The 23,307-nt window shown below is 37.0% G+C and overlaps 2 protein-coding genes across 2 annotated transcripts; one reads left to right on the forward strand and one right to left on the reverse strand.

Moving 5' to 3' along the window:
- Positions 1-425: 425 nt before the first annotated feature.
- LOC140154887 (uncharacterized) lies at positions 426-23,287 on the reverse strand. Its single transcript, XM_072177537.1, has 11 exons — positions 23,229-23,287; positions 19,165-19,259; positions 17,900-17,996; positions 10,448-10,553; positions 9,608-9,685; positions 7,712-7,756; positions 5,655-5,767; positions 5,004-5,217; positions 4,234-4,399; positions 2,298-3,210; positions 426-1,353 (listed from the first exon to the last, which is right to left on the reverse strand). Exons 1-11 carry the CDS (start codon positions 23,246-23,248, stop codon positions 1,245-1,247), a joined length of 1,956 nt encoding a protein of 651 aa, XP_072033638.1. The 5' UTR covers positions 23,249-23,287; the 3' UTR covers positions 426-1,244.
- On the forward strand, positions 11,289-14,986 carry LOC140154889 (uncharacterized). The gene is made up of 2 exons (XM_072177538.1): positions 11,289-11,616; positions 14,112-14,986. The coding sequence occupies exon 2, from the start codon at positions 14,122-14,124 to the stop codon at positions 14,938-14,940; it is 819 nt and encodes a 272-aa protein (XP_072033639.1). The 5' UTR covers positions 11,289-11,616; positions 14,112-14,121; the 3' UTR covers positions 14,941-14,986.
- Positions 23,288-23,307: the final 20 nt, after the last annotated feature.

Below are 23,307 nucleotides of genomic sequence, written 5' to 3' on the forward strand. Positions count from 1 at the left end.
TTAATACCACTGAAAGCCTCTTTTGAAGCTTTAAGTTAAAAGCTTCAAAAGAGGCTTTCATGATATGCCACATAGATGTGTGCACAAAACAACTGTCTCAACAAGTTGACATCACTAAGGCCAAAAAAAAGATTATTTGCTTGTCCTCCACTGACCGACCCTAATCTGGAAAAAAGTTTTTTTGTTTTACTGTACAAATGAATACCAACCCTAATTTTGGAAATTCCAGAAAAAGTTTTTTTTTCTTTCAACATTTTTGACATCCTGAAAAGGTTTTTTTACAATTTCTACACACTTCTAAACTGTTTTAAAAACATGAATGAAATGGTATACAGTAGAGAAATATCTCAATTAACAACTATTTGGGCTATTTATTAAGCAAATTAAAGGCATACAGTCATGTTTTGGCTATGACCTTTAAAAAAAATCCTGACCGACTGACCCAATTCTGAAAAAGTTGTGGAGGACAAGCAAACTATCTTTTTTTGACCTAACTGCACAAGGCCAAATGCATTAGTAGATGAAGATCATCATGTGACGTAAACAAAGTTGAATGTACATTAGCTCCATTTGTCATTCAAAGTGAAAGCAATAAAAGTAGCACTGACCTCCATACATGGATACGAGCTTGCACGTAATAGGATAGCATCGCCGATTGAAACCACTGACTATGGCTTTTTGCCCTCACCAATATGGTAGATGTCAGTGAGTACAATACCAATCACCTGTTTGTGGTATTGATTCTTTTGTACTCCATGCATTTGCATGTCTTCTGGAGGACGATTTGAACTCATTTTAATTTTACACCACCTTCGGAAGCAATTTTTTTTTCAATTTCAAATGTATACCTTTATAGAGTTGGATGGGGGATTTTTTTTTACTCCTCAATGAGGTTTTTGCCCTCACCAATCTGGCGGCCGAGTGGTTTCACTTTTTCGGTCGCCGCCCGCTATCCATGTATAGAGGTCAGTGAAAAGTAGCCCAGTCTGGGATTTGATATGCAGGAGTAACTTTATCACCTGCTCAAAACCAAAACCCAAGTTATTTTTATTCTTCTACAAATGCAATTTCAAAATCTAACATACATGAAACAGCCACTGTATATTTTTTGCACTCGCACAACAAGATATTCATGTCCAAATGTTCACAAAATAAAGTTTGACAGTTGTTCATTTTCAAAATGTACACAAAGAACCGTTTCAAAAGCTGTACTGTCTTGATGTGTTGTTACATCCAAACCTGGCCTAGTCATCTGCTACAGAGTTGACCTCTGACATCTGCTTCCTATGTCTATGCTTAGACTTGTGTCTGTGTTTGTGTTTATGTTTCTTTTGGGAGTGACTCTCTTTGGATCTGGAGAGAAAGAACAAAGAAATCATGTTAATTATTGGTGATATGAACACAACTACAGTGCAATGAAAGTTGAATGCGGTCGAAATACAAAGGTATCTTGTCAAAAACATGAATGCCACTTATGGCACCACGTCACGATTTGGTCATATACGGTAGCTTTATTTGTGCCCGGTTCGGTACCGATGACTTTCTATCATACCTTGGTGATGTAATAAATTGTATCGAGCATAATATTAACATTTGCACAGTATTATCATTTTTTGAAGCCAGTTAACAACTGTAAGAACTGCCTCAATCAAATGTCAACTGTAATAGCCCATAGCTACTAATGTATTGACTGCTGCCAATTCTAATCACCTGTCATTTGTGTGCAAGCATATAGATAAAGCTATCCTTGTTCCGCCACCATAAACATCCTTGTGATATGACCATTGACCAGGCACATACATTTTTTCACAAAGTACCCTTTGGTGGCATGATAACACCTATGATTTTTAAGCATTGAAGTGTAGCAGATTTCATTGGAACTACTGCATGATATACCCCTTTGTTTGAAGCACAAATTGCGCATATTTTATGAAAAACAAAATATTCAATGAAAAACTATATAATGCCAGCAACTAAATGAAAACTGGGGTGATAGCACTATCAATGACCACTTTCCCAAAAGCCTTGCATGTAAAAACTCATGACTTAAAATGAGGGTTTCATTTTTCATAATTATTGGTTGTGTTTTGGAAATATTGAGGTATGTCATACAATAGTTCACTAATGTGATGTTGTCCTTTAAATTATAAAATTTGTGCTTTGAATTATCACAAATATCCAATTAAAATAAAGGTGAGAAATATATGTCTACAATGAAACATTAATTCTGTAAATCAAATATTTAAAATACACCATATGTACTTGACTTATAATAATACTTGAATACTTCTACAAACCTTATAATCTCAGCATCCTCGCCATCTGATATCTCATCTGCTACCTCTTCTTCCCTAGCTTCACTGTCTGACCTTTGACCCTCTGATAACCTTTGAGCTGCAGATGGTGTAGGTGGTTCTGATGACTTTTGACCTATAGATGGTGTAGGAGGTTCTGACGATGCATCACTTGTAGGTGGCAGGAGTCCATAGTCCCTGGCGATAAGGTGAGCCAGGTTTGGGTACACTCCTGCTTCTTCAGAAGCAGGTTTTGGATCAGAGATGCTGCCATTTGGCACTTTATCATCTGACCCTACAGAATCTGAGTTATCACTTTCAGAATCATTACTTGTGTCCGACGAGTCACTTTCAGAAACTTTCCTTCTAGAACGCTTGTGCTTATGTTCTTTGGAATGATTCCTGTGCTTTCTTTTCTTTTTCTTTTTGTGTCTTCCTTTGCTCCTACTCCTGCTCCTACTCCGGCTCCTACTTCTGCTCCTACTCCTGCTTCTACTCCTGCTTCTACTCCTACTCCTCCTCCGTGACCTCCTTTCCCTACTGCCACTTCTCGAGCCACTTCGTGATCTTCTACCTCTACTTCTACTTCTGTTGTTGTATCTTCTGCTTCTGTTGCGCGATCTGTCCCTCCTTTCCCTGCTTCGACTGCGGCTTCTACTGTAACTACGTCTTCTGTCGTCCCTACTTCGACTACGCCGTCGTGATCTATATCTCCTATCTCGGCTCCTACTTCGCCCTCTGTCATGGTTCCTGCCTCGTTTGCTGTAATAGCTACGTCTGCTCCAGTCTGATCTCTGACCTCGATGATCTTCACCAAAATCTCTGTCTGCATCGGCAAATTCTTTGTTGGGATTAATGAATACGTGAAGGAAGTTGCAATTCTTGCCACGAGGACACTTGTTATAATGGAATGTACCTGTCAAGAAAACAAAATAGAACAAATGCATCAATTAATTCAATTTCCTAAAAGAAAATACTGCACTTTAATCAAATTATGACATTTTGAATAAAAGGTGTTGTATTGTAGGATGATAACAAGTGCAGTGCTAAACTTTTAAAGCAACAGGTAAAGCTTGAATACAAAGAGCAGTCCCATAATTTACTTGCTGAGTTTACTACATGCATACCGACTATTGAACATACACCTATCAAACAAAAACTGTTTTCTCAATATTTTCACAAAAGATTGCATTAAGTTTCCCAGGCAATGTTCAAATGTTGGGTTATATAAAATAACATTTTTACAAGTTGCCACAAAACTACCAGAATGTTATATTTCTTTAAACCTATCAAAAATATTTTACTTTAAGATTTTGACAACATTGATTTTTGATACCGATATGTTATAAATCATTTTGCTAACCTTTTTGATAATGAAATCCCACACATTTAGTTATTCAATGGCTTTGAAAAATATTTTATAAGGTATTTTGTGTTTGCTGGGAAGCAAATTGTTTCAAACATTTACTTCACCACAATCTTACACTAAATATTGAAATTTACCTCCACACTTGACATTTACTCCATGATGGATTAATACAAAAAAGCGCAGTGATTTAAAGAGCGCTACACACAGGCACAACACCTAGACGTTGACCCACAAGCCTCAGCACACTTTAAAGGTTGTCGCTGATCACTACGGTGACACATCATTCCATAAACCATTTAACAACAACATATGGACTTTACGGCTTCAAGAGTGCACACCCTAGACATTCCACAAATAACCATCGCAACCAGGATCACCTCCCTGAGTTTTGTATGGCTTATAAAGATACAATTAGCAGTAAGTTCCTTGTCCATGGGAATTTCAAGTTAACTCAATTTTCATGGGAGCGTACTTTACCACCACCAGGGTTTGAACCCGCAAACCTCTTGCACCATAGTCGAACGCCTTATCGATTGAGCTAACTTGACTGTAATCCAACAGTATACTCACCACATATAGCCCCTTTCCACTTTGTAACTGGTGTATACTGGCACACCAGCTGTTTGCCTGCATAGAATCTGCCATTGAATGATGTGTAAGCTTTACTGCACTCTTCCTCTGTGGAGAATTGTACATACACATTGCCACGCAAATGAGGCTCCCAATTGCAACACACCTTGACAAGAAATGAAACGGGAAATATACTATGTAAGGTGTTAATTATTTATGGCCTGGCATGACAAAATGGGTAAAAAGTTGTACTTTGGCAAATTGCTTTATTTAAGAAATAAAGGGTAATGTTTTATCGTTTACAGTCAAATATAATGTGTCTGAGTCAGTAAAAATGTAAATAATGGGCGAGGCACATTTTTAGTTCCGAGGAAACATTATTTGCATTCAAAGGATAATGCTGCACCCTTTATTTCTATTCTATTACCACAAAATATCCCCTCAAATATTTTGAGCTGTTTACCTCAAGGTGGAGCATGCACGCATAAGCCTTTTTGAAGTATGGCGCGCACCAAAGGAGAGGGCGTACTTTGGTTTGAGTAAACTTTTATCAGCTGAGAAAGCATACAAAGGTTTACTCAAACCAAAGTATGCCCTCTCCTTTTGTGCCCGCCATACTTCAAAAAGGCTTAAAGAGAAAAGCGTAACTGATAGCAAGTATAGCGGAAATATTGAACACGTAACCAAGCGTAATGCTTCGCATAGAATCTGTAACGGTACATTTTGCAGCTTTTACTTCTCACAATGGTCAAGTTTGATGCTTAACATACCTTGAACTGCACCACTTTTCCCAGCGCCTTGAACTCAGGCAAGACATCTTCATAAAATTCCAAGAAGTTTTGGAAGGCGTCGCCTTCATCATACTCCAGGCCGATATCGGTGTCGTACTCATCCCTGAAGCTCTGCTCTATGGCGTAGCTTGAATACATGCCAGGAAACATGAGGCTGGTACTAATAGCAGGGTGGTGATGAGCTCGAGAACATCTGATAATGTAACAACAGAACCAGATAATATTTACAATCAAAAGCAATATCTAAGTTACAATCATGGAAAAAATGTATTGGAACGCATGGTCAATTTTACTCTTTGTTTCCATCCCCAGTCACATAAATTTTGATGGATGTTTTTCAAATAATGTTCTCTGTGTAGCTTTAACGCTCCTGTAAGCTACATCCCTCCCCCACCAATCAATGTTGCAGATTCCAACGTGAAGCCTGATGATAAGACCCCGATCAACACTGTTACGCGGGGAAGGGGGGTCGATTTCAGTGCATGGTTCCAAAACCATTAGACTTCATCAGGCATCTGATTGATGATGATGTGACGTACAGAATTTTAGTTCCAGTATTAAATTTAATTTACAAAATAATGTTTTGAACTAGTGGATGAAAAATCTACACCAAGCTATATTAGACGTTACCTCTCTCCAAATCGACATGCGCCAGTTTTCAGGAAGAATGAACAATTTTCTCGGTTGGTTTCGGTAGATGCTGATTGGAAGTTGGGTTCTGGATTATGCCATGGCCAAGAATCCTATAATTGAAAATATCATAGACCACGGTCAATTTATACTAACTTGCAAAACAGATTCAAAAAATACATTTTATATGCTAATGGACAAAAATTGTTGTTTCCAATTGGACACCTAAAAAAGTATGAGGTCACTTTTCATTATTAATGTTTACAATTGGGCCAGTCCAATATGTTGATTGGCTTATAACATGTTTTGATTATATCCGTCAGTAGATGTGCTTTGATTATATTTGTCACCATGTGGGATTATTTTAACAAATCCTTACACGAATGATCACACTTTTGTTAAAACACACATCAGTTCCTCTTCAAATGCCTCAAGAATATGACAGGGCATACTTAATATTTTATTAAGCCTATTACACTACCCTGTTAACTTAACTGTAAAATCATCAGAAGGATAACACAGATTTACTGTTCAGAAGGATAACAGGGATTTACTGTTCAGAAGGATAACAGGGATTTACTGTTCAGAAGGATAACAGGGATTTACTGTTCAGAAGGATAACAGGGATTTTACAGGTAAAGAAAACATACATTTATTCAAAATAGTGAACATTTTGAAACTAATGACACATTTTCAATTTTCAATTAGCCTAATGCATCAAGTCAAAGGGCTTCAGAAAGGGGAAATTTATACTTAAGTCTAGAATTCAGTAACTTTAAAATATAAGTTATTTCCAATGTAAAACACATTTTACAGTCAAGTGTAGCTCTATGATGACAAATAGCATCAAATTACTTTATTTTGTTTGTCATCAATGAACACCTGCTCTTTTGCGTCAATCCTCATGATATTAAGGAGGCTGTGTACTCTCAGACATGCATGTAGTAAAAGTGCAATAACTTTGTAATTATTCGTGCAAGACATATAAAAGTATATATTTTTATAAAGGCAAGACATCAATAAATCTGAATATAAATACAGATTTGGGGTAAAAATAACAATTATGAAGAAAATCACAAAAAGTGAGTTTTTGGCAATATTTGTTAGGTACATCATAACAAAAAACACTCTTTCCAAAATATTTTATTTTGTTTTTAGCTCAATCGTGAGGTTCCATTCCAAAAACGTATTTTTATTTTTTTTTTTGATATTGGCCTTATTTTTTGAGATATTGACCATATAAGGCATCAAATTGAACTTTTTAAAATTCACAAACGCCTATTTGCACAAAATGATCCCTAAAATCGGATATAGACCAAACTATAAAAAAATTAGAAAACCGTTTCTTGAGTCGATCATGCTTTTTACGATGATCATATTTGCTTACCTATAGATGCTGTATTTATTGAGTTATTGTGTACCTAAATCGTCATTTTACCGAGAAAATGAACATTGAAATAATGGCCGTTGAAGTTTAAAGTGGTCACATTTTGCATTTTCATCAAATCTCGCAGGAGAATGCGGCAGTTTATATTGTCCTACCTTACATTACATAAACATCGGGTAAATCCACATTCATAACTTGATATTTAAATCGGGGGAAAGAACTTGAAAAACCCACATTTTATCATCTAAAACGGAGCCATTTGACCACTAGGTTTTTGTGCTTCCGTGGTGTTTCCATAAGATGCGCCGCGCATGCAGATAAGCTTCGCGTATGCGTAGCGTATTTGTGCGTTATCAAATTGCGCGATACATAACGCATCGCGTTGTTGCGCGCATGTACCCTGCTGGTACAACAAATATTTTCTTTCCTTTTCAATTTCAAACACGAGTGGAATAGTGAAATAAAATCCTTAAAATATTGCAGTTGGAGTTTACAAATCTGGATTTTCATTCCTTGTATTTATAAAAAACATAACAAAGTACAAACATATCAAAAAAATTCAATTTTATGAAAGAAACAATGTCTAGAGTACACAGCTGCCTTAAGCTATGAATTTCACTCTTACATTACTGACTGCATTAACCTGTCATGCAGATATCACACAACTCACCTTCTTCTCTGTGTTGTTTTCTTTGTCTAGCTGCTGAAGGACATTCTGAGAGGTAGAGACAGAGGCATCATGGGTAATCTAGTTATCTAGGTAGCTAGAACAATGCTTAGTTAAGTTTGTCATAAAATAGTCATGTTGAGGATAATTCCACTTAAAACAAACTTAAAATTAACCCAATCACCTGTTTATTTACCCTAAAATAGTTATATGGAATAAATTTTCATTTAAAATCAAACATAAAATGTGAAAGTCCATGTGATGAGACTTTAATCTTGGGCTACTTTAGGGCTCATATTGAAATACCCTACCACGTTTTCACACAGAAAGAAGGCAGGATTCCCCTCACTAAGCGCGCCTTAGGAAAGCTCGGTCATAAAACGGATGGATTATATGCATCAGTGATACACCCTGCCCAGGATTTTAAAAGAAGGCTAGCACAGGAAAGCTGCAGGATGGCGCACACCTTCCTGTGTAAGGGAATTTCAATATGAGCCCTTAAGCCATCCACAGTTACCTAGTCTCGTATCTTAAACAGAAAGAGTCATACCCAATATTGTCCTTGTATATATATTGTCACCTAGTTAAAATGGTTACAAGCTTGTGACCCCATCAAATGTACACTTTACACTTAAATATTATATTAAATGAAGCAAAGGAGCAAAGAAAATTTGTCTGAAGCGGGATTCAAACTGCTGACCTCTGGTTTGCGAGACCAGTAATCTACCATCTGAGCTATCCAGCCCTATGATGGATCCCAATTACCAATATCGCTTGGTACATGTTCAGAGCCCCACATTATGATCCATGATACAACGCAGGAAGTGACAGAAGAGGGATCAGTTAAGATAAGGCTTTAAAAAAAAATCATATTGTGAAAATAAGTAAAAATTACACAAACTTTCAATTATAATGCAAAAGATACAAACTGAAATCCATCACACAATCAATAACATAACAGCCACATGACGCTTTCCTTCTGCATAGTAGACCACAGTGGTTTCCATTAATTAAGGAAAATAATCATAAACTGAGAACAATTTTACAAATCATTATACTTTTTATATATACCCCAACGAGAACCCACTCTGTTATGTTTGTGTGTCCTGCATGGTGGGCAAATAGTGAACCTCCAGAATTTTTTGTTACGCATCCGGAAAACTGCTTGTCTGCATTGTGCTGGGTAGTGCATTATGCCAACAACACACACTAGGTCCTAGACGCGCAAACATTTGTAACGCTTAAGCTTAAAGATGCTAATTATCATTCAATGTTTGACTGTTGGTTATAATGCAGGAGGTACACTCTGTTCAAGGTCTTAGCCAGCCATGCGTCCACACGTCTTTAAGACGGCCTAATCTAATTTTAGACGGGTGGATTTAATGGATTTTACAGATGTGATAGCTCTAAAACAGATGATTTTAAGGTTATATGAACTTGAGACTAATTCAGAGTGACATGTAAAGGCCAAATCAGGACATACTTGACCCCAATGACCCTTCCATGGGTATAGACAAGTTGTTTTATATTTGAGGGTCAAATTTTGGTATCTGCTTGGACAGGTGGTTTCTGATTTCTGGCTAAGACTCTGACTCTGTTGGTCTACATGCTGGAGTCAGTTCACTTTGGGGCTATTCTCTTGGCACCACCTGATATTAATTTAAAAGAAAACAGCCATACTGAAAGTTGTTTACATAAATGTGGTTAATTGAAATAGGAATTGGTTGATTCCAAAGTCTCCCTTTTGATAAAATTCTGTATATTTGGCAAAAAAAACTTCTGCACATTTAGTTTTCACTTCATAAGCAAACAGGTAGTAAAATATAATAACAAAATCTGAATCAATTTTCTTGATATTTATCATATAATTTGGATATGAATCATAACACAGCATGTCACCTCTAGTTCTTTATCTTTCTTGTCTTTCTCTTCTTGCTCTTGTTTTTGTTGGGCATTCCATTCCTCCTTTATACGTCTCTGTAAAAATAAAATTGAGAAAAAATATATATAGAATCAGTGTTGGCCCATCACATATTCCTGAACACTTCAGGTTGGCTGCAAAGGGATAAAGCAATAATTATGTGGCCCAGGGGTAGGTAGAATGGGGCAGTAGCTGCCCCATGATTGTTTTTCGGGGGGGGGGTGTGAAAATGAATTTCTTAGTCGGGCAAAACCAACCCAAATTGCAGCAAAAGTGGAAATATTGGGGGGTCCCGCACACAATTATCTGCTTGCATAACTCCCCGCAGACTATAGGTTTGAAATTAAAGCTTACCAGAACCTGGCACATGTACAGTCAACAAAGGAAGGGTGGCACATCAATGGGGGGTACCATTCTGCTCCAAACGTACACATAAATATTACACAGCTCCTAATATAATACATTTGTCAATAATCAATTAAATGCATTAAAGTGCATTACACAGAATTTCAATACACTGGGAATTTATACATTTTAAAACTAATTACAATGCCACACATGCTATTTAATAAACTGCATGAGTATCAATAAGTAGATTGCACAAAAAGCTACTCATGCTACTGCTCCATATCGAAAAGTTTGTGGGACTTGACACAAATGAAGTATACACAAATTGTAAAGCATGACTGGATTTCTTTTTCCTCTTGTAGTATGATGAAAATTTAATGCAGGTTTTGTGTTGGGGCCTTCAAAAAATGGGGTAGTTACTTTTTGGGATGTGTTTAGTCAGGTACAAATATATTAAGTGAATCCAATACCTGTTCTTGTAGCTTCTTCTGTTTTTCAGCTTCCTCTCTGGCTTTACGTTTCCTGAATTCTTCTTGGGCAACTTCTTCCTTCGCCAGCCATTCTTCCTGGGCCTTCCTGTACATGTTGAAAAAGTAACATTGAAGGAATTATTAACATGAGTTTGAATCATTAAAGACTTTTATAGGTTAGGCTTGTAGGAAAGTCACAAATATTAACTCCCTTTGATACTCTGCTTCTTTGGATCAAAAAATAGTATCCCAAATGCCATACTTGCCCATTATTAGCTCCAATTTTTTTTTTCTACAAACCATATGTTCATTTTTCATCTCTTGATATAATTCACCTCATTAACATTTACAACAATATGCATTGCACACTCATGCTGAGCCTTGTCCATTAATATTGACACAGGTTGGCCCTTTTCTGCAGTGAAATAGTGAGGATTTCAGTTGGTGAACGCAGGCAAATGCTGGAGGTCTGTTTCTACTGGCCTTTTTAATCCTTTTGCTGGCATATATATTTTTTGCTCCAATAAAAAAATGCTGTATGGCAGAGACTCCTGATCTCACCCCCCCCCCCCCCCTTCACACACCCTCATTTTTTAATGCATGTTTTATGAATCACAGAATTACTCTGTCCAAAGTTTTGTTCTAGTTTCACTTCTATATGTAGTATCACTTTGGCTAGGATTTAGTTCCATAAATGACTCTACACTTGGCAGAGCCACAAGAGGTGTCATGTCCACAAGCACCATATCAAATATTGTAGGCTAATTCAACAAGAGTGACACTGTAGTTATTATATATATATATGTATGCTACATGTACTTCCAAATGGATCCAAGTTTACGTCAAGCAATTACATGCGAAGTAAAGCTCTCATAATTCAAAGTTATCTGCAACCACAGTCTGATACAGATAGTGATTTCAAGTTGTGGCTCAGAGTTGTAACTCAAATAAAGTACATCATCTTACTAACAAAAAACAGGAACCTTCACTGTCTTGCTCTTCATATAATTTGTACTTGGGTATAATGCTGACCAGTTGCACTACAAAATTTGCATTGTTCTTCAAAGTACTGACTCCACAAGTTGGACAGGATTTATTAGCACCACCAGGAGACTTTTTGCCCAGGACTTTATAAAGACTCAATCATTTCATCTCATTTTTCATTCTTGGTAAGTAGTCCATACTGTTTAAATTGTATCTACTGTGTAAGCATGGAAATGTTTGCATGGTTAATTTTTCAAACTTCAATCATTTTGTAAAAATTGGAGCTACATCACTGAACATATTCATCAGGACTGTTATGAAACATAATAGTAGAATTTTCTTATGTAGACTAGTCCAATAAACAGTACTCACTGTGGACGTTTAGATGTCTACCAGACATCTTTTTCACTATTGTTGTTGTGACGATCTTCTGTTTACCACTGATGCTGATGTTTGCTTAGCAACGTGGTTGCCAGTTCTTTTTCCAAGAAGATTGTCAAACACGTGACTGAGATTGTATTGCCCCTCATCCCTGTTCATGATGGTCTCTTCTTTTCTGATCTCTATCGCCTCCTTAATCCACCGCTTGTATCTATCTGCCTCTTTTCCTACTAAGCAACCATCAGTAGTAAACAGAAGATCGTCACAACAACAATAGTGAAAAAGATGTCTGGTAGACATCGAAACGTCCACAGTGAGTACTGTTTATTGGACTAGACATAAGAAAATTCTACTATTATTTTATTTGGACCTACATCGTATTTCACTTGTTTTAAAATTGCAGCTTCCCTGCAAAGCGCTACACACAAACCTAAATGTATTTGTGAATTGTACAGTTGTTGTTGTCTTCCTGTTTGGAGCATGAAAAGTGCAAAATTAAATGCAGTGCAAACGATTCCACATTTACACTATAGAAAAAATATTTAATTTGTGTACATCGTGGAACATTCAACTACGCTTGTTACTCCGCGACTAATCATGCTAATACACAAGCGTACAACGCTACACCACGCGTCCATATATGCGAGGTTATATGCGTACAACAGCTTACTACGCACAGCCACGCAAAGAGCATGTTCCACGATGTACACAAATTAAATAATTTTTCTATAGAACTAATAACGAGAAAATAGCACTTCGATCCAAAACAATTTGTCAAGTGGCCAACAGAAAAATTTGATACTGATTTTCGTTGATTTTTGTTTAAATTGTTCTAGCCAATTCAGCCTACTTTTATTTTGTCAAAAGATATCTTTGCCCAACTGTTAATATTGCCCTTACAACATTTTGTCCATGAGACTTTGGGTCCAAAAGTATATATTATTGTTTTGCCTTGGAAAGTATATTATTGTATTTTGTGTTGATTAAGTTGGTTATACTAATGATTCAGTTTATTTATAATCTGCTGAGACAAAATATAATAAGGACTAATGAATAGTAATGATATTAGGCAAAACTAACATTGGACCAAATTTTTGATGTACCAAAGTATGCATACAAAAAATATTGGGCCAACATACTGCTAGATTAACATTTTTGTTGGACCATGATAAAATGCATCAAAATATCTTTTGGACCAAAATGTTTTGGACGAACTGTGTTTGGACAAAACAATTCTTGACAAATGTTATCATTTCAATTCATTCTTCCCTCTTCTGATCTTGAATCACTGTACACTATTAATTCTAGGTGCATTCCCACACAAAATCATCTTTCACAAAATATAGTAAACCGTAACAATTATTGGCTGGAGAACATAAAACCAGAAATGTTACATGTAGCCCCTAAACCTTTGCAAAGTACATGGGGCTGTGCCAATGCATGTAAAGACTGCTTCAATCACAGTTGTTCACTTGTACCAAGCCCTATGCTGATTTGGCAAGAGCAACCTGCATGCATGATGAACCCACACATAAATGTACTAAAAATGTGAGCTTGTTGTGACAAATTCATGATGGTATTGGAAATTAGACTTACATTTATTTGAATGGCAAATGTTTTGAGATGATGCCAAAATTGATCAATGTTATACTTACTTTAGAAATCTTACTAGTTGGGGGTTTATTTTAAATTGTCAATTATTTTTGTTTTTACAGATACCAAGCTGCATGTATTCCATGTGACTTGTCGTCTGCATCACATGTTGTATCTGAAAAGGTTGCCCTGTGTGCTTTTTATTATCATTGTTATATTTCATAATGTTATTTTATATTTCAGCATACTTCTTTCTTTTATGAATGGACATGAGATTGTAATATTTTGATAATACCTCAAAATTAAATTTGACATCACAATTAGATGACAATTTATAATAAAAACAAATCACAAAAGGCAGCCTTTTGAGATACAACAATATGTGACCATCCAGCACAGCTGAGCCCTGAAGTCGCCAATCATCATTTTTGAGATATTCAACCAAAATATTCTGCTTGAAATTAGCTTTAAAATGATGTATATCATGTCTATAGTACTTGACATTTAAGTAGTGAAAAATCAATAAAACAGTCAATAAATCCTTATTGTTTATTGTTAAGTTTAATGGAGCATATCTCAATAGTGGCACTGGCGACATCCGGGCTCAGTTGTGGTGGATGGTCACATATGGGAAGCAGACGAGGAAGTGTAGTGGTACAAGATGATACTCATCATGGCACCTTGATTTGTTTTCTTTGTTTTGCAGGAGCAACACAATGTCAGCTCTAAGAATTCTTGTTACAGTATTCTCCCTTACCACATCACCAACATTATCTCAGGTGCCAGGGGAAAATCCATCTTCTACTTTGACCTGCAATAACTGTTGTCAGGCCCCAGCTGGGGTGCCAGGCATGCCTGGTGTGCCAGGATCACCTGGAGGCTATGGCCCTCTAGGGCCAGCCGGCCCAAAGGGCGAGGTAGGCCAGCCAGGAATATCTGTGAAAGGGGAGCCAGGTCAAGTTGGAGAAAGAGGGCCCATTGGGCCCCAAGGAAACCATGGACTTTTAGGGCCACCGGGAAAAGTAGGCCCTGTGGGAATTCGCGGCCCCTCTGGAGAAAATGGATTAGCCGGTACCCCCGGAATAAGAGGGCGAATGGGAGAAAAAGGAGATTCAGGAGCAATGAGATTTGCGGGATTTACTGTAGTCAAAACTGCCTCTCAGAATGCCAATCAGGGCGACACAGTGACCTTTGACACAGTGATCACTGATGCAGCTGCAAACTTTGACTTGAGTAATAGCAAATTTACATGTCAAATCAGTGGCTATTATTTGTTCAATTTTTCTTTTGGTGCGCGAGATCGCAATGGTCCATTTGTGGAGCTGCGTAAAAATGGAGCAAGAGTTGTTACTGCATACATAAACCCATCTGGAACAAGTAGTTATCGCAACATGGGCAGCAACACTGCATTGTTAATGCTAGCTTCAGGTGATCAAGTCTGGCTAGAGAATCATCGTGGAGGGGTTCATCAGCTGTTTGCTGATGACGGCACAAGATGGACAACATTTTCTGGTGTTTTGTTGCATGAGATGTGACGCTTACCAAAATATGTGAAAGAAATATTATTGAAAAACAAAATTATTGAAAAAACTAGATTACTTTTTTAGGGACAATCAGATTTTCTGCACAAAATATTTTGTCTATCTGCTCTGCCAAATGATCAAAACACATAAATTGGTCAATTTGATCATAACAAATAAAAATCTTTCTGCCAGTGTGACATTGATGTCTAATCACTGTGTCATTTGCTTGCATTAAATGTTAACCATTATAAAGTATTGCCGACAGCGAGTGATTGGCAAAAGCGATGTATGATGGGAAGGCTATAGCAGGTGACAAATTTGAAGCCGTTGAGCCCTTTTCATCCCAGCATGTATCACTTTTGCCTATCGGTCTCTATCAGCAAAATATACATTATTCTATTACTCTTACGACACATTATTTTAAATCGCGCACTGTGAATTGTTAAAATACGTCACGTGAGAGCCCATTATTCTGCAATAATGGGTCAAGCGCTGTTTCAACACATTCTACTCACAGCATTATGCTTGGTTACGGGTGCAATATTTCCGCGATATGCGCTGTCACTTACGCGTACGCGCTCCACCTTGAAGTAAACAACTTAAAATATTTGTGCCAAAAAATGATATTTTCTCTTTAAATCGCACTATTTTCCGGTAATAGAATAGAAATGAAGGGTGCAGCATTATCCTTTACACGCAAATAATGTGTCCTCACTCAGTAAAAACATTTAAATTAAGGGTTCGGCTGCGCCTTACCAATTATTTACGTTTTTACTGCCTCGGACACATTATTTGGGTGTAAAGGATAATGCATTACCCTTTATTTCTTAATTATTATTTATATCAGGCTTTCGAGCGATATAACAAAACTATATATTGTATAGTTTAATTAGTTTTTGCAAAATACCCAGATGCAATACAATATTATTTTAAATATTGTATGTGTATCTTGTACGCCATCGCGCGTCACACTCACCATGGTCACGGCGCCTGACAGCACCAACACGCATCACAATTTAACAAGACAACAACACGGCCACCATACCGGCTCACAGGAGATTTTATAAACAAGTAAAACCAAAAACATAATTTGCGGCAATTCCAGGGTTCGGTTTTTGCCGGCAAATACCTGTTTTTGCCATTGCCGGTGGCAAAAACTGGCAAAAACCTGTTTTTGCCCGGTTTAAACCGGCAAAAACTGGCAAAAACTCACATATAGTCACTCAATTATTAAAAAGTAACACAGAAAGCTCATAAACAGTAGCACACAACTTTTAATGAATCATTCAACATATTTTTTGTCTCATCAAGTCCTTAAAATGAAAAAGTTTTAAATTTGATATATGCCACATTTCGGCTAAATGCACTTGGGCAATGAAAACGCATGCCTTTAATTTCTAATATGTTACTTATAGTTACAAAATCTGGCCTTGTTACACTCAGGAAATTATCTTTGTAACTTAATAATTTGTTTTGAGATGAAAAAACTGAATTATAAATCACTATTTTAGTTTTTGCCATTTTTGCCGGCAAAAACTGGCAAAAATTGTTTCTGCCAAGCGGTTTTAACCACGGTTTAAACCGCGGTTTTTTCCACCTGCGGCAAAAACCTGCGAACCCTGGCCGCAATTCTGGATATTTATGAACAACCTAGGAAATATAATCACTACAAATAAACCTGTAGGCCTATATATTCCGAATTTATCTTTGGGGAAGGAAAGAGCAGAAAATAAGCAGATCAAAAGATAAGCTTACATTAATTACAATAGGCCTACACATTCATGACATTAGTCCGACGGTAGCTAGGTAAGCTTAAATTTTCATTTTACCGCAGAGCGAAAGCCTGATATTAATAGTAATATTTGAATGGCTTATTTTCATGTGATACAAGAATATATTGCACTCGATAGAAAAATATTCTTGTATCACACTCAAAGCCATTCAATATTATAAGTCTCCTGATTCATCAATTATATTATACATGATATTCAGCACCATATGCTGTGATGTTAACTGCTTTATATAATGGTGACAAAAATATGTAAGCTAGGATGATAAAAAAAATTACTATGTATGTTGATGCTGTAACCCATTTTAGATTTAAGATGAAATTTTGCTATCAATTTAAATCATAATTGAAATGGTCAATTTTTAAACAAATATGCACAACAAATATGCAACTGTCAGAAGTGCACTGGACTGGTAATATTCTACAAGAATGTATAAGTATTTATGTCTGACACATGATATGGGTGGGCAAAACACACTTGAGCGCTAAGGGCTTATGTGTGTAGGAGTGTGATAGTCATTTTGCAGCTCATGCTAAAAATAGCAATTTAAGTAAAATAATAAAATGACAAGAATCTTTGTATGAAAAACAAATTTCTTGATCTTTAGCCATACAACTTGGTCAACATCCAGATTTGCTGGTGACTCAATTTACATTTTTATCCAAATTCATGCTAAAGTAACGAGAAACCAGTTCTAAAAAGGTTATAATTTCACAGGGAACTTAATTTGGGGCAAATATGGTTGGGACAGCTGTGTACTCAAGCTCCAAACATAGTTTTACAAGATTGATCTGTTTAAGAATGACAATAATTCCACCTCCTTGTTCCACTTTAAAATGATGGTATCTTCCATGTTATATTAGGCAAACAATACATTTATTATCCAATGTTGTTAACCCAGCAAACACAAAAAATGTTTTAAAAACTTTATAAACATGTCTCAGTTTCATTCAAAATGTTGTTTTTTTGTTTGTTTGTTGTTGTTGTTTTTATCAAATTTAAATGTCTGGTTGTACATGTAATAAAGGCCATGAAATATTTCTAAAATGGTTTAAAATGTTACTGCATTTGACTATTTTTTTCAAGTTTTCAAACATAATTTTGGAACGTTTTTACAACATTTTATACCATAAACCAACAATAAAATTGTTGGGAAGGCAGTTCCTAACCCTGCACATTACCTTTGTTCCTCTGTCATTTCCTCTATGTCCTCCTCCTCCATGTTGTTTACAAGTGACTCACCAGAAGTGTTCTCTTCAACACTTACTGACAGCACCCCTGTATGGGGACAGAAAAGATGACACGGTGGTTCTTAATTTGCCCAGGAATGTTAAATGTATTAAAAGGGATCAACCTATGGATAATTGTGGATAGAGTAGGTACCGTAACCACTCGGGTGTAAGCCCACCTTCGGCTATAAGCCCACCCCCTATTTTTCAAAACATTCTGGGAACAAGGGTACACTCGGGTATAAGCCCAGTTGTAATTTTGGCTAAATTCTGAAAAATCAAATTAATGCTTTTTGAACAAATTTTTAAAAACTTCATATTAAATTAACATTCCATACTTATAATTTAAAATTGACATGATAAAAATTACTGGTACATCGGGCATACAAATGAGGATGATTGTTCTTATTTTTAAGAGAGTACTAGCCCCCTCCCTGGTTGTAAACCCACCCCCATTTTTGAAGTGAAATCGTCCATTTAGGGGGGTGGGCTTATACCCAAGTGGTTACGGTAGTAGAAACAATGCAATGCAAAAGTAAAGGCAACAGCATCATCAAAAACAGTATAAAAACAAATGAGGGAACTGGAAGCTCAATGCATGCAGGCATTTACATTTTGAGCAATATCCAATTTCTGCCATAACTAGTTTTAAGTTGCAGAGTGGGGATAAAAGTTATAACATTTCAATTGCTCCCTTCCTCATACAGTATACATTGTACATACATATGTACATTCTAAGCCAGGGATTTTCGGGCGGGCTCGCGGGTACCCGCCCAAAATTACATTACCCGGGCAGGAAATGCCCTGCCCGGGGTGCCCGAAATAAAAAAAAAAAAAAAAAAAAAAAATGAATTTGAATGCATTTTGATATCATTAATAGAGTATGACATGAATACAAAATATCAATTTTCATATTAAAAATAAAAAAAATTTTGAATTTTTTTTTTTTTTTTTTTTTTTTTTTAGGTCAACCATGAATGATCCTAGCATTTAGGTCTAGGTCCAGGGACACTACAAAACCAAAAAAAAAAAAAAAATTTCTTTTTCGCAATTTCGGGTACCCAGTTACCCGCCCGAAAATCACACCCCTAGTACATTCCCTTCTCATACCCCTTCAAGGGAATGGTACTAGGAGAACCCAGGAAGATGTACATTAGTACCAAAGTGATTTTGTGTAACATTTTTATCATGATTGAAATTATATCCTTACAATGTACCTTGCTTTATCAGGATGGCATCTCTTTGCTGAGCAATAGCTTGTCGTTTCTCTTTCCGTTTCTGTTTTTTGAGCAGTGCCCGGTACTGCCTGTGACTATAATTATTAAACAAAAACAAAAACAGAGAATAAAGGAAACAAAGAATACTAAATCAACTTAAACATAAAATTAAAACATTTCACATATCTACCCCTATTGAAATGGGCAGGATGTCCCACCCCAAAGAAAAACCTGCTACAAATTATACCTAAATACCAATAAATTTATATTTTTTGAAATTTGCGATATAATACAAATTTTATGGCAAATTATTAGAAATTTATATTTTTTATAGTTTATGATATTTAACAGTCCTCGAAGTAAACTGTGGCTGTGTGTCATGAAGTGGTGTTCCTTTGCGTTTCGTCAGTAAATTTCAAGGATCGCGCATCATTTTGCATTGAAACACTCATAATTTACAAACTATAGACCCTATCACAGTAAAATTATATATTTTCTGAATGGAAAATGTCCAGTCTTTCCAAATATGGCATTTTAATGTCAGTAGGGGCAAGTCTGAAGTCTCTGCAAATTCTTGTATGCATGAAAATGATGTAGCACCGCCTCAAAAATATGTAACATCTAAACTATAGAACATAACAAACTAGAATTTCGCGGTTCTCGAAATGACCTTCACATTTTTTGTCTCACTAAGGTGGCTGTTCCCACCAAATTTCATGAACCTGCAGTAGTCTATGGCAATTTGACCCCACAAGACCCCGAATGACCCCAAAATGACCTTGACATTTTTAGCTTGTTTCACTGGTCATCCCCACAAAATTTCATGAACCTGCGACAATCTATGGCAATTTGACCTTGGATGACCTTAGATGACCCCAAAATGACCTTAACATTTTTTTCTTCCTACAGTAGTCGTTCCCACCAAATTTCATGAACCTGCAATGTCAATATATGGCCATTTGACCCCGGATGACCCGAAATGACCTCACAATGACCTTGCGATTATGCAAATTTTGCGCTGAAAAGCAAATCAGGTCAAGAACCTCTGGCTGTGCTACTCTCTGCCAAGTTTCATCACTGTAACTCGTACAGATCTCCAGATAATCTGTGCACAAGGTTATTTTAAATTATGCAAATTAGGTACTTAATTACCATATTTTGTGACAAAAAACTGCTTAAATTTGGAGACCCCCAATTGCCACCCCTTCACCAAATTGCATCACTATACGCCTTACCAGTTCCGAGAAATTGCACTCACAAGCTCGGACGGACGGACGGACAGATGGACGGACAATCAGGAAACATAATACCTCCGGTAAAGGCATAAAAACAATATCCGTGCAAAGTAGAGGCAATGGCTAATAGTTGATCTCCTGTGATGATACACGGAATGACATACATGTACTACGAAATTTTCAGTCAAAATGAGTGGAAAATACAGGAATACTGCTTCTAAGACTGCTTAAGACTTGCCCCTACTGGAAAATAGATATCATTTTTGGAAAGAATAGACTTCTTCCTTCAAGAAAATGTATAATTTTGCTGTGATAGGGTCTATAGTTTGTAAATTATGAGTGTTTCAATGTAAGATGGTGCGCGATCCGTGTCTCAGGAACTCATACTGTTGGTCAATGGGGTAATTTGTATACATGTACAGTGTACGTATAAATTATTGTTTTAAACATTAAGAGTCGGTGGCTAAAGCAGAAATGAAAGGGGCGAACGTAGGCCGATGTCTGAGGGGGATGTGCCAAGAAGCAAAAAGCGGGATTTGTTTATCCATACACAGGGGATTGGAAAATGTTGCAAAATGAAGGTCGAATTGAAGCCATTTGGTGCATCATTTTTACACTTTTTTTCATGGTCTAAAATAGCCTATTTATGTGACACACATGACATTATGTGTTTGATTAAAGTGAGGGGCAGCCCCCGTTGAAAAAGTGGGGAGCCACTGACCCCCTGCCCAGACGGTTCCGCCGTCGATGAACCAGCTGCCGGTGGATTTTCAACTTCTTCCCGCTTAATCTGATCCTAAAATTAGAGGGATGATGCGCGGGGATTGCGTGCGAAAAAATTAAAAGTTTATGCTAATGGCCATTTCGCCCACATTTCTCATGTTCTCATGCTACGGGCCTGCTCAGAGCGGCAAAAAATGCCAAAGCGGCAAGCGGCAGGAACATGCAGGAAAGTATTAAACCAGCATAACATCACCTTACCATGCAGCAATGTTTGTATTACATGCTGTGAGCCATAGTACAGGGAACCCATACTGTAGTAGCTCTGCACAAATAGGGCAGCACCGATAACGAAAATGTCATACCGATAAGTGACGTGCCTGTTTTGCCCAGATTTTTAAGTTTGCGTTGCGAACTACAATAATAATGTGAGCTAGCTCGAGATACTCTAGATCTAAAATACAAGTTTACATTTTGATTTTACTATCTTAAATTATCTTGCTGTAGGCCTATTTCAGCTAGAGCGCCATGGGTAGAAAACCTGGGTTTTTTCTGAGAACAATACAAACACGTAATCTTTTCATGACATGACTTCAGTGGCGTGACCCCGGGCGTGACCTCGTCGATATGGCTTTCTTTTCTATACACCATGTCCACCATGTCCAGGTGAAGTGAGAGAGAATTGAATCTAGATGCGTGTTTGTCACAACAGAAATTAACACAATAGAAATTAGCATCTCATGAATGCGCTACCAATCTTTAGAAATAATAAAACCCACTTTTAGACAGGATTGGCTCGTGTCTGATGTGAGCCACACACAGCGTCATCATCCCTATATATCTTTGGTTCAAAAATTGCCGTGATAGTACGGCGAATCCTCTCGTTTTTCAAAAGCTACGCATGGCGATTTTGTTCTCGATAGGCCGAGCGACTCAGGCTAAGCATACCATTTACTGTTTACATGATATGAGATACCACAGAGCCTGCCGCAGAGTTTCTATTCTATGATTTGCGCATGATCAGTACCACATGGTGTTGCCATTCATGCATTATAGAAAATTCGATTTGTTGTCAGGTAAAACGCAGGTTTTGTTTCCAATACACTAAACTCGAAAAGCAATACACTAATTAGCGGGGCCTTGCTGTTTGCTGTGGTCTATATTTTACTGCATTTTATTTTAAGATTTTGAAATCAAAAGTCAAAATTGTGATACATGTATATTCAACTGTTTGAGAAATGAATTATATGAAGGAACCCGTGAGATCTAGTGCCGTACTATTACGCTGATTTTCGTATTCGGCGAGGAGGACGATTTCGACCTCCTCGTTTGTTTACAAACAGAGAGGTAGACAAAGGAGACTGTCAAACCTGATCCGCTTGTCCAAATACTCAAGTATCAAAAGGATGGTCCACAATAGAGACTAAATCAGTGATTCACGCAACATGAATAGGGGATTAAAAAACTGTGAAGTAGCACCATGTGCTTCTATTGTCCAATTTGCCATCAAGATTTCGAATGAAAACAGTTCAGACCCAGTACACGATAATGTCAGAAATTTATAATTTGTTCTGGGTCTGATTATTCGGACTACGTGAGATCCAGGTGCTGTATCTATAATACAATGTACATTATCGACTTTCTTTATCTGCATCAATAATAGAATATTCGATTTCAATCGAATTGTATACATACTGTACATTTGTATGTTTGTACATGTCTCCATTTTGAGTTTGTACTACAGTCTACACCACTGCACTGAGCGATCAAGCGATCGATTTCTAGCCAATCAGATAGGCCTCCTTTTCTTGCGTTCGGTGAAATACCAATCGCCCGTCGCTCACCAGCGGAGTATTAAGTTTATATTATAACACTGGGTGTTGACACTGTGCCACACATTGTTTGCATGCATTGAGGCTGTCTGACTGCCGCCCATGACTGCAGAATTTGAATCCACCGAAAATCAAAATTTAATTATGCACACTATTAAACTGTCATCAAACACAACAATTATCATCACAGATTCCTTGCTACTCTAGAAAAGAAACAAGTCATCGCTACCTCTTCTGAAAATCTTCCATAATTACCGAAAAATACACAAAATCCTACCTTAACTTCAGCTCCGACATGCGTGATCATTCTGTTTCTAGCTCTGCCTTAGACTGCATGTCTGCATCCAGCTATGATC

This window comes from Amphiura filiformis, chromosome 6, assembly GCF_039555335.1.
Source record: "Amphiura filiformis chromosome 6, Afil_fr2py, whole genome shotgun sequence".
Classification (NCBI taxonomy): Eukaryota; Metazoa; Echinodermata; class Ophiuroidea; order Amphilepidida; family Amphiuridae; genus Amphiura; species Amphiura filiformis.